This window comes from Lates calcarifer, linkage group LG1, assembly GCF_001640805.2.
Source record: "Lates calcarifer isolate ASB-BC8 linkage group LG1, TLL_Latcal_v3, whole genome shotgun sequence".
Classification (NCBI taxonomy): Eukaryota; Metazoa; Chordata; class Actinopteri; family Centropomidae; genus Lates; species Lates calcarifer.
The window spans coordinates 16,022,007-16,034,591 of record NC_066833.1 but is presented as its reverse complement, the minus strand read 5'-3'; the positions used below and the strand labels follow the sequence as shown (position 1 = coordinate 16,034,591).

General features: G+C 46.0%; 1 protein-coding gene across 1 annotated transcript; it reads left to right on the top strand.

Annotated features, from left to right (window-relative positions):
* The first annotated feature begins 1,784 nt into the window (after positions 1-1,784).
* bcl9 (BCL9 transcription coactivator) lies at positions 1,785-12,424 on the top strand. Its single transcript, XM_018703126.2, is given in 9 exon segments — positions 1,785-2,292; positions 4,586-4,899; positions 5,556-5,663; positions 5,810-5,895; positions 5,897-5,997; positions 6,764-6,860; positions 6,967-9,142; positions 9,613-9,885; positions 10,032-12,424. Coding segments are annotated over 9 exon segments (4,476 nt in total). The 5' UTR covers positions 1,785-2,005; the 3' UTR covers positions 11,066-12,424.
* The last annotated feature ends 161 nt before the right edge of the window (positions 12,425-12,585 follow it).

The window sequence follows — 12,585 nt, the reverse complement described above, 5'->3', positions numbered from 1 at the left end:
AAAAACCCAGACTCTTGAAACAACAGAAAGGGTTGTAATAGTGAATGTCCTTAGTGTCAAAGTGTCAAATATTCTTAGTGTCAAATCTTCACTTTGAGTGAAAGCTCTGGTGTGAAATTTAAGTTTATCTCCGAGTGCTGTACATCGTGGCTGCAGAATTACTTGTGTAAAATTGTGTGTTGTGGTTCTTCTATCCACAGTTAAGTATCAAAGCATGATGCATCACGAAACATAAACATGTCATTTCACTAAGAGTGGAATTCTCTCAAGCAGTTCTATTGTAAATATGCAGTGAAATTACTAGTTCAGCAATCAATAATCAGCCCACTGCAGCCTCCACTCATGTGCCACAGTGTGTGTTTTTTATATTTAAAGGTTAGTCTAATCAGTGTAATTTGGATACACAAGGCTCCTCTGTTCTGTATTTCTCTGTTCTTGTGTAGAAGCCAGCCCCTGCTCAGTGAGCAGTAGTGATCTGTGGCCCTCACCATTGTAAATCACTTCTCCTGTAGACCAGTGAGAGTGTTGCTGCTGTAGCAGGAGTCGGTGTATTTGTCTGGTTCCCAGTGACACCCCCAACCCTCCCACCCCAAACACACACATATATATATACACACACACACACACACTGAAACCCCCCAAACACTCCACCTCCCTCTCCCCAGGGGAACTCTGGAGCCAGTTACAATGTTGAGTGTTTTGGAAGAGCTCCTAAATATTTTTAGGATGACAATGTAATCTGACTGACTGGGCCGCTCTCTCGAACAGGATTCTCATGCAATTCTTGTGCTCGCTCACCAAAAACGCACACAAACAGAAACACACAGCGGTTGGTTGGTTTGCACCACAATAGTATCTATCCCACTCCACCACCACACTTCACTGTTTGCTACACTTACAATGTAGTGCTGGTATTTGTATAGTTAACATGTTACCCCACCCAAAATCTTTACCGTATCAAAGATTAACCTGAGTGATAGTGGATTTTTTTTGGCCAGTGCTAATTTACATATGTGAGCAGTTTAAAAATCCAGTCACAATATGATAATGATATTGACCAAACACAGAACATAGACAACTATTTTTGGGTTTAAGAATTCCTTAAATTATATTTTGTTAAGAAAAACCAAGGTATTTACTGAGTGGGACATTTTACACTTGGAAAAAAAAAAAAAAAACTTGTCAGTGCTCTCTGGTGGACAAACTATGTAATAGTGACACTGTTTCTAGTTGACTTCATACATTAATATTGTCTTACTGCAGTTTCTTGTTACATATTGGCCAGCACATACGCTGACATGGCATATCTGCAATAAGTTAATATTGGCCAATCTAGTGCTCTGACTTCTAACATTAAAGGTTAAAAGGTGGCAGTTGTTAATTGGCAGTTTTCATTATCATATTTTTGGCAAACTATTGTTCAATATACTGTTTATGTTCTGCCGTTGGCTATTGACACTGGTCACCTGTCATACAAAGCACACTGATGTAGATGGAGCTTACGCTCCAGGAGATTTTCTGCGATCATTTTGACACTGAAAACTTATCACGATAGGTCTTTTTCACAGCAGACATTTTGACTGCCATTTAGCTTGGTAATGGCATACAGTGGCTGCACTCTATTAAAGTGTCTTAATATTAAAAATGTGCCACCTTTCAAGCCAACACTGGTCAGTTGATACTAAAAAGATTTTGGGTGGAGTGTTGCTTTAAGTTTGGTCAGACTACAGCTCCTTTTTCAGTTTTGTTAACTGTCCTTTTTTCCTCTCTTTTCTCTCAACAGTGTGCCCAAGGGCCGTTGAAAGCCCCCTTGGGGGAGTTTCATAAATACACTCCGAACAAGAAAAGACTCCTGGACTATTGTTATTGTTTTTACACGTTTTCTCACACACCCACACATACACCCACACACACACACACACACACACACACACACACACACACACACACACACTTACACACACGTGCGCACACACACGCTCACACAGACAAGGACATAGAGAGAATGTTGGAGGTCCAAGAGGAGAGGCCAGCGGCGGCAGGTACAGCAGCGACACATTTCACCAAGAAAGACCGAGGGAAGAAAGAGCGAGAGGAGGCCAAGGACGGTCGGGGGAACCTCTCGAACATCGGCAATCCTGTTCCTGGCTCAAGGAACGTGCGCGCAAAAGCGCCGCTCACACACACAGGCAGTCCTCACCAGCTCATCACTCCACCCTGTTCTGTAGTCCTGGGAGCCCCATCAATGCACTCCAATAGGCTAAAGAACTCCCCGTCCACCAACACACAGAGGTGAGGTGGAAACACGTGGCTCTAATGCATTCATACAGTTAAACAGTGCTGTGATGGTAATAACAGGCTGGTGTGTTTATGAGTGTATGCGTGTGAGATCCCAGTGATTGTTTTAACAGCCTAATCAGCGGAACACTGATCTGAATGTTGATTAATATTGTCTATTTAATCCAGACTGTCTATGAACAGCAGCACAGCATTTTTAACTGCACACTAAGCAGAAGTAAAATTTCATCTGCATTATGTGAAACGAATTGTTTTTACGGCTGCACAACATTGTTATCACCAGTAAGTGACACTAACTCCTCCTTGTTGTTATGTACTACTAACAGTAGATGACTGAACCTCTTAGTTACATTGTTCCACATCAATTACATATAAACAGACTGTATTGGGGAAGCACAAGCTTCTGTTCAGGACATAACCCTTTTTGCAAGGAAAAAACATATCATTACACAACAACAAAAATGAATAAACATTAGCTGTCTGTGTTTATTAACAGTTATTTGTCAACAGATATACAAACACTCAACCCTCTGTTCAGAACAGAATGAAGTGAAATAACCAGGTCTCATCTCAGGAATCAGAAATACTGACGCTACTTAAAAAATTGTATGTGCCCACTTTCTGTGAAAATAAAAGCTCTTATGCAGTTCAGCCAAGGACAGATGCTAATTTAAGCTGGCTGCTATGATTGGCTGCAGAGTGATCAGCGCATCCTTCATTCTAGTGCTTGGTATGTTGTGAAAACTCTGATATCTTACCATTTGCAAGGTGCATAATGTGCTGAGTTTTGAATTTGAAAAAAAGCTGATCAGGAGGAAGTTCACAGAAAACTCCAACCATGGCCCTTATACAGCATTTTTTGTCATATTCTATTAATCCCTTTGGGGAAATTTTACCCATCCCAACTATTTAAATACAGCAAGCAACCATTTCTAAGGCCAGTGGTCTGGTCAGCAGCAGAAGGCTTTCTATGACCTAACATGCTCATCTTTAATGTGGGGGGTGGGGATCAGATGGCCTGGAGGAAAGTCATGTAAATTTGAGAACACAAATGGCCAAGACTGAGACCTGCTTGTTTTTAAAGTGTCCAGTGTCAACTATCTAGCTATGGTGAGGCCATGGCAGGTTGTTACCAAGTTTGTGTACATGGTTTGCAATCAGTAGTGAAACTGAGTCTTGGCAGTGTGATTAAACGGACACCAACCTGACACCAACTTTAGCCTTACCGCAGGTTTTTAGAAAGCCAGTGTAGGTCGGGTGTAATGCAGATCTAAGATCAGTTTCTCTGCTCCATTATTTTACCTGAAAGGTCTTGATGTGTGATCCAGAGCTGTTCTAGGGTCAGGGAGTACACTGTGCTTGGAAGTTTTCCCTGCTGACTCATGGTTCTGGAGCCTCGGGAAACGGCTGTCTGGACTGCCAAAATTCTGGCTTTGCCTTCTTTTTCTACTAGCTGTGTGTACGTACATACAGTGTGCTAGGCTGCGGCTGTGCTTTTTGGACATGTTGGCATTTGTTTAATGCTACTTGTACAAGTGTGTGTATATGTGTGTGTGTGTGTGTATGAGGGAAAGAGAGACAGAGAAAGAGATTAGGGTGTGGTAAGGGAGTTCTCTGCCAGTTGGATGTGTCCTGCTTGCCTGAACTGAACTGCTCTCATAACTAGTAAGCAGCAGTCATTTGTAGATGGCCTGTGTCTCTACCGCGTTTTCCTTCAGGTTTAACTGTGTGCATTGAATTCCCAATACTGGTAACCTAATCTTATGTTCATAGACATCTGTGCCAACTGTTGGATGTCGTAATGACGTGTATAGCGGTTGCAATGGGGGGAAAAAAGAGGGCACAAAGAGCAATAACATTCTCTTTGTCTCTCCTACCACCACTTCTCCTGGGTACCACATTGGTTAACAAGGGGACATGTTAGAGTGGGGAGCTGGGGAATCTTCATCTTCATCTTCATGGGTAGCCAGCTGTATGCACCCCTCCCCTTGTCTAGTTTGTGTCCAATTCTAGAGCACGATTACTGGGTAACCTTACTTCAAGCCCCAGGCTTTTTGCTTGATATGCCCCATTTCTCCCTTGTTGTGTTTGTTTCATAAGTGGAAACAAGGTCAAAAATAAATGTAGGAAGACAAAACATAACATTTTGGAAGTGACCAGAATGGCACGTTGCATCGGAGGCAGGTTTAAATAGACAATTATGTTAAAATGTCTTTTGTTCTTATCTTAATGCACAGTAATGTATTAATTATGACTGTGATCTTTTTCTCTGTGCTTTGTCTGTCAGCCCTAAACCTAAGACGGAGGCTATGGTACGATCACCTCCCGTCATGTCCCCCTCCACTGCCGCCCAGATGGACTCTAAAATGCCCAATCAGGGTAAACCAGGGAGCACTGGCAGCCAATCGCAGCCCTCACCCTGTGATCCCAAGACCCTGGGCACAAAAGGGGCTCAGAATGTGGCAGGGGGTATGGGGCTGAAAAATGGCCAGGGCTTGACCTCTGGCCCAAGCTCCAAGGTTAAAGTCAAAAGGGAGCGAAGCACGTCAGTGGAGTCGTTTGAACAGCCAGAGAGTGGCACACCCACCAGTGAAGAAAAAGGTAAGAACCACTGTAGCCAATGCTCATTATTTTTAGACTAATCTAATGCCCAGCTGGTGGCTGGGGTCAGATCTTGTCAAATAGTTCTTATAAAGTGCTAAAGAAGAAGTTTGACAGTATGAATTTAAATCTATGAAACTATTTTAAATGTTTTTTTATTCCTGCTAGAATGATGAATGAATAAATTAACTAAGGTAGGTGGGCAAGGAGCATGAGTTTCTTTATGATGTTATTAGTAATTAGTTGCTGTACTTTCATATGTTGTTACTGGAGGTTATATCTGTTTGTAATTTACTGCTCTATATAGACAGAATAGCCACACTGACTAAATAGTGTAATGTCTGTAGTGCTTGTGTTGTAATTGTAACTAAGAATCTGGTAGTTGTATAATTTCCTGTAGAGGCAGTTTATTAAATGTATTCAGCCTTGATTAATGGAGAAGAAATATGGCACAATTTTTTCTTAATTGCAGCCTATGGTTGTTCAATTTATCGTGCACTGCTGTGTAACTTTAAAAAATGCTGCATATATAGGTATTTACTCTCCCTTGAGTACAACAGAAGCTGCCCAGGACATAATGCAAAATATACTTTCCCTCATTGTCACTCACGCTGATGAACTGAAGCTCACTATTGGCTGTGTGTGTGTCTTTACAGACAGTAGCAGGGTGAAGAGGATGTGTGTGGCAGAGAGGAGGCAGCCGTACAGTGGAGCTGACTGGTGCTCTGGGGGAGAAAGTGACGAAGATGACAAAGGATTCTTCAGTGAGTGTGTTAATGTGTGCATCCAAGCATGTGTAGCAGTCCCTCTGCTGATCAACTTGACTTATGACAGCTCCTTGGTAGAACTACATTGCCCATAAGCCTGTGCTGGTGCTAAAGCTGTGGTCTTTCCTGTTGTCTTCCTGTAGACTGTAACTCCAGTGATGTGAAGCCCCAGGACTCAGTCACACATTCTACCTCCAATGCCGGACTCAGTCGCTCCTCCACACCCTCTCCACAATACATTGGGAGGCCAGGGTTCCACAACAGATCCTGCTAGTGGTCAGAAACCAGGCTCAAAACTTGTTTATGTCTTCACCACGGAGATGGCCAACAAGTAAGGAAGCTGAGAGTTACCATTTGTATCTTTTGTGGCCAGTATCTTCCAACTATTGTAGCTCAGCCATAATTTGACATCCAAATCCTGAAAATATATGTATGTGCTTTGCCATTGTTGTTCAGTTATGATTGATGATTAGTATTTACAGTTAAAGTTAATCTCTACAAGTTCTAAATATTAATGTGTTTAGACAGACTAATTAAATCATCATCTCAATGCGTAGGCCTTTTTTTTCCATTGGCAAAACATACACCCACAGAGAAACCCTTTGTGGAATTATAGTTCAAAATTAAATGGAATTACTAACAATGTCAATTGCCTCAAGTATAGCTCTGTGCCCCTGTCATCGGTGGTTGTTGTTGTCTTTGATGTTAGTTGCAGATGTTTGTGTGCATGGCACAAAGATACTTGCTTCCTGTCTCTTTTCTTCCTTGTTCCAGCTTTCCCAGTTATAGCCTAAATCCATGTTGTGTATCTGCACAAGCATGTGTGTTTCTCAGTGGGAGCATACACTTGGCTTAGATTAACACTCTCTTTTGGGAATTAGAGATCAAAGATGTGGATGCTTGGGGAAGGTGTGTGTGTGCGCGCAATAGTTTACCTAGTCTGTCGACCTTGGGATTACCTTCATGGTCCCATCTAGTACTCATTCATCCGGCCCACCGTATGTGTTTACACACACACACACACACACAGACACACACACACATATACTTATTGTGTCTGATGACTGATATCTGACTGTCTGCCTTCTTGTCCTCAGGGCAGCTGATGCAGTTCTAACTGGCCATACAGAAAATATCATTGCCTTCCACATGAAAAACATCTCCAACAGCAAGGACAAAGCTCACCTCCTCCTGGTAAAGATACAAACAGGCTTTTTTTTTCTTGCTCACATAAACTTGCATACACGAACATCACATGAGTGGCATAACTTGATTGTATATCTACCCCTCTCTGTTAAAGAACAATGCAGCAAGCGCTCTCCGAAATGACTCCAAGCCTCCCCAGCAGCCCCCATCCCATGCCCAAGATCAGAGCCACCAGCCTGGATCCAAGCCGTCCTTACCTGGCATGGCAGAGCCAGCCCCACCCCAGCCTTCAAACCAAGGGAGCCAATCTGGTGTTCTTCCACAGGAAGGGTCATCTGCTGCAGGCATGGAATCCAAAAATCTTCCCGGCAGTAGCCCCAGTAACACGACAGCCCCAGTTGACCAGGCTCCTGTCACCCAACCTGAGGCAGGCCTCAACCCTCCAACAGCAGGTGAAGGAGGACAGGGTGGAGGCTCTGGTGGAACAGGTCTGACCCCTCAGCAACAGCAACAACAGCAGCAGCTGGCCCAGGAGCTGTTGAACATGGAGGCCAACACAGAGGGCCTGTCCCAGGAACAGTTGGAGCATCGGCAGCGCTCCCTGCAGACCCTACGAGATATCCAGCGCATGCTTTTCCCTGACGACCGTGATGCCCCATCAACTGGGCCTCCACAGTCCCATGGTGGACCCCATGATGGAGGCCCTGATGGTGCACCCCGGAGGTCTGAGCAGGGACCCTTACAGGCTATGATGGCACAGTCGCAGAGCCTTGGACCACCAGGTGGGCCAGGAGGCCCTCGTCCACAAGGCCCACCCTTTGGCCCACCCCATGGTCCCAGGGACATGCCCCCATTTCCACAAGATGAAATGGGTCCACATATGGGGGGTCCAGGAGGCTGTGGAGAAGGAGATCAGATGACCCCAGAACAGGTGGCTTGGTTGAAGTTACAGCAGGAATTTTACGAAGAGAAGAGGAAGAAACAAGAAATGCAACACCGGCCACTTCCTCCAGACATGATGATGCACCCCCATGGTCCTCGTGGCATGATGCGAGGGCCACCTCCTCCCTACCAGATGGGCCCAGGAGAGATGTGGGGAGGACCAGGTGGTCCACCAGAGCCCTATGAAGGACGCATGGGCATGGGCCCTGGCCCCAGAGGTATGCCCCCACATATGCAGAGAATGCCTGGCTTCTCTGGTATGATGAATCCTGAGATGGAGGGACCCCCGAGGCCTGGAATGGGCTGGCCTGACGACATGCCACCTCGGATGGGAGATGCACGAGGCTTCCCTGGAGGACCTGGGGGAATGTTTGCTGGTCCAGGGGGTCGTGGTGAGCGTTTCCCAAATCCACAGTCAGTCCAAGAAGCAATGTTCCACCAAGGAATGGGTGGAGATAAGGGTCTCCCTCCTGGGATGATGATGGACATGCAAAGGATGATGGGGCATCAAAGAGGTGGAATGGAACCTGGTAATGGCATGGGTATGTTTCCCAGAATGCCGGGTGATGGTCCTATGAGCCCATCATCTAGGCTCCAGGGAATGGGCGGCAGGGAAATGGGGCCTGAGTTTGGCATGGGCCCTGGCCCAGGACCTCATATGCACCCTTCCAAAATACGCGATCCTTCCATGAATATGAGTCCAGATGATATGATGAGAATGAGAGGAGCTGGAGGACCTCCAATGGAGAACATGGGTCCACAAGGCAGGCCCATGCAGGGTCCTGTCTTCCCTGAGCAGACACAGCCAGGAGACTTTCCTCTTGGGCCTGGGCGGCCTTTCCCAGGGGGTCCAGGAGGAATGAGGGGTCCACATGGAGACCAACCCTTTGGTCCAGAGCACAGATCAACTCCAACAGGAGGTAATGGCCGCATCAATCACCTCCCCTCTACTGGTGGCCCTTCACAAGGTCAGAGGGGCCGCAAGCCAGCAGATCTGAATGTCCAAGCAGGAGGGGGCAACTCTCCCAGTGTCAACCCACTTAAGTCCCCGCCTCTTAGACAAGTGCAGTCCCCCATGATGGGCTCTCCCTCTGGAAACCTTAAATCCCCTCAGACACCGTCCCAGCTGGCTGGCATGCTCACTGGTCCCACAGGCCCAAATGCTCCTCCAGCTCCTCCAGCTTCAGCACCAATGAAGTCCCCCCACTCCATGATGGGATCAGCAGGTGCCTCTCCAGTTCATATGAGGTCTCCCTCTCTTCCTAACCCTTCCCCAGGATGGGCCTCCTCACCAAAACCACCCATGCAGAGTCCTGGAGTACCACCTCAGGGTGGCAAGCCTCCCCTCAGTATCACCTCACCAAACATGATGGGGAATATGGAGCAAGGTACTACTAGTTTTTTTTTCCATTTTCTGTGTTCATCAGCACATCTTTTAATGCTACTGCTTTCAGTATTTAATTCAAGATTTTTTTGCAGTGCATATTTATTATATGTATGCAGTTAATATTGGGATTGATCTCAATGATTGTTTCATCTTTAAATAATTGAACTATCTTACTATCTGACTTTTTGAAAACACAACAAATCTACAAAACTGAAAATAAAATAGATGAGGAGGCTGTCTATCAGTTGCGTCTTTCATGTGTTAACACATCTGTATGAAGGGTGGGGTTGAATGGGTTGTGGTCCAGTGGCTCCCTCTTGTGGCCACTGGACCACAAGCCAGTGGCCACAAGTGACATCACTATTGCTAAAATCATCAGAGATGGAAACAACCTGCCAGAGAATGAAAAGTCTTGACTAAGTTTTAATCAGCTCTGTCAAATCATCTCTTCCTCACATTGTCATCCTCTAGGTGGTAATGGTCCTCCCTCAGCTCCTCCTTCATCAGGGGCTCCATCTGGCTCCATGTCCCTCCCAGGCAACGTCCCGTCTGGCAGTCCATACACCATACCCCCTGAGCCAACACTATCCCAGAACCCTCTCTCCATCATGATGTCACGCATGTCCAAGTTTGCAATGCCCAGCTCCACCCCACTCTACCACGATGCCATAAAGACAGTTGCCAGCTCTGATGATGACTCGCCTCCGGCTCGCTCCCCTAACCTGCCTTCAGTGAACAATAATGGTAAGACGTCTGATATGTTTTTAATGTTTAAGTTGTAGTTTCAGTTCCACTTAATTTGGACCATATATATTCTATTACTCTTCATTTAATATGCCTAACAAGGGCATGTTCTGGCTATACATTTTTTTTTTCTCTTGATCATACAGGTATGTCAATGAACCACCAAGGCAATCCACGTATGATGGGACCTGGTAACACTGGACCCATGCCTGCCCTTAGCCCTCTGGGTATGAATCCAATGGGATCCCAGCCCCTCTCCCATGGCATGCCTCCACAGATGCCCTCTCCCAATGCCCCTAATATGGGCCCAGGCATGATGCCTCATGGCATGATGATACCACCAAATCCCCAAGACCCTGGTATGGCAAACCCTCAAATGATGCCCCAGGGGCGCATGGGTTACCGAAGCCAGGGATACCCCCTCACCCAATCTCCTTCCCAGCAAGGCCCCTTCTCCCCACACAACGGTCCTGGTCCTCAAGGCTTCCCTGGCCACCCCATGGGCTTCCAGGGAGAAGGAGGACCTATGGGAGGACGGATGGGGAACATGCCTCATGGGGGAGGGGGTGATGGGGGTATGTGCAAGCCCAATACCCCTGGAGGGCCAGAGTTCAACAACATGCAAGGTGGATTCAGTGATGCAGACCTTCATGAAGTGATGCGGCCAGGAGCGTCTGGCATTCCTGAGTTTGACCTGTCCAGGATAATCCCATCAGAGAAGCCCAGCCAGACTCTGTCTTATTTCCCCCGAGGTGGAGGAGACAACCCTGGGGGAAAACCACCACACCCCTCTGGCTTCCCCATGCAGGGCATGATGGGAGACGGCCCGCCAAGGATGGGAATGTCAATGCAGGGGATGGGGGGAATGCCAGGGGGGCCTGGCGGGGGAATGGGCCCCCAAGACATGCCAATGGGTAACCCTGGCCACAACTCAATGCGGCCACCAGGATTCATGGGCCAAGGCATGATGGGCCCCCAGCACCGGATGATGTCCCCTGGGGGTCCGGGAGGGATGATGCAGGGGAGACAAATGGCCCACCCCGGCCCTGGCGGCTCACCTAACATGATGATGTCACTGCAGGGCATGGGCGGCCCCCCACAGCAGACAATGATGATGGGGGGTCAGATGAGGCCACGTGACATGGACATGGGATTCAGTCCGGGCCCTGGAATGTTCTAATCCAACAGAAACCTTGTATCTAGAATGTTCTTGGACAAAATGCAAGGATGGAGTTAAGATAACGGTGTTTAGAGAGTGCTCAGAAAACTCTGATGGATTGAAATAAAGGAAGTATAATACGAAAAAGTAATGTCCTGTGGGAACTATTCCAACGGAGACTCGGACAGGCCCAGAATGGAGTACTTTTGCCACAAGAACATTTAATTTTGACTCATGAACTTCAGAATGTATGGGATTGTTGTGCATCAGTTTCGCAAAACTGTTCTTGTGTTTTTTTGATTATCTGACTATAAAGATGACTTCGTCGTCAAAGAGGAATCAACCTAACTAAAAGTCAGCGTGGAGATGCTACAGTATATGTCTACTTTTTTCAAATTTAAAAAACAAATTTGTCATGAAAGTGGTATGGAACAAGAGAAAGGAATAAGAAGAATTTGTGCTTTGTGAAGATCTTAGTGGAACTCCATCTTGTCTCTCGCTCCATTGTTTTGACTGTTTCTGTACAGTATATACGTGTGAGAGTGTGGATGCGTGCTTGACAGACTGTATGTTTGTGTGGTATGTATGTATGTGTCTGTATGTATAGGCATTCTATCAGTGACCTCTCAACTCCTCTTACCCAACTTTCATTGGGGGAGGAATGCCCCCTAAAAATACTGTACTGTTTACCATTGGTGGGCTATTCGAATTTTAGTCTATTTTAATTTCCTTTGTAACTCCAGTGTATAACAAACCAAACTATGACCTCATTAAGATAATAGTATTATTAAAAAAGCACAAACATGGACCGTCTGCAGAAAGCGTCTTCTTTCTATTTTTACCATTGAGAGCAACACATTATGTGTGAGGATCCTGGCAGCTTTGCAGCACAATGATAATCTCCAGTCCATTTCAAGTTGTGGATGATATTTGACTTGGTGCTCCAAAACTTTCAGGACTCAAGTTTCGCCAGCGTGAATAATATTGCTAATACCCAGATGTGCTATGTGTGTTCCTCTTGTTCCTGTTGTGTTCCTGTTTTGTTTTGACTCCTTGTTGACTCTGGGTAATAATCATTCCCACAGCAATAAACCCCCAATGGTCAGCAGAATGGGACAGGAGTGGCCGAATGCCACAGCAGGTATGCCAGGTATTATAGAACTAGAGCTAGGTAGATCTGGTAAAATTTAGTGAGGCAGGTGTGGTGTCCAGAGTGAGACACTCATAAATGTAAACACGTACTGCTTACCATCCAGTTGACTTCCTCTCTTTTCTCTATTGTATAAGCTTGTCATGTGTTTCTCCATTGGCTTTGGTGCAGAATAGCCTACCAGGGCTGCGGTGATGGACTACAAATAAAAGATATTGTTTTGGTATATACATGTTGTCCATGTAGTGTGTGTGTGTGCGTGTGCGCATGTGTCCACGTGGCTCTTGGCTGTTCACATCTAGTCAGTTATGAGGACTAGGTGATGTCTTTGTCATTGTACATGTCAAACCAGCTTACCAACATTCAGCTAGAACAAGGAGAATGAGTCATA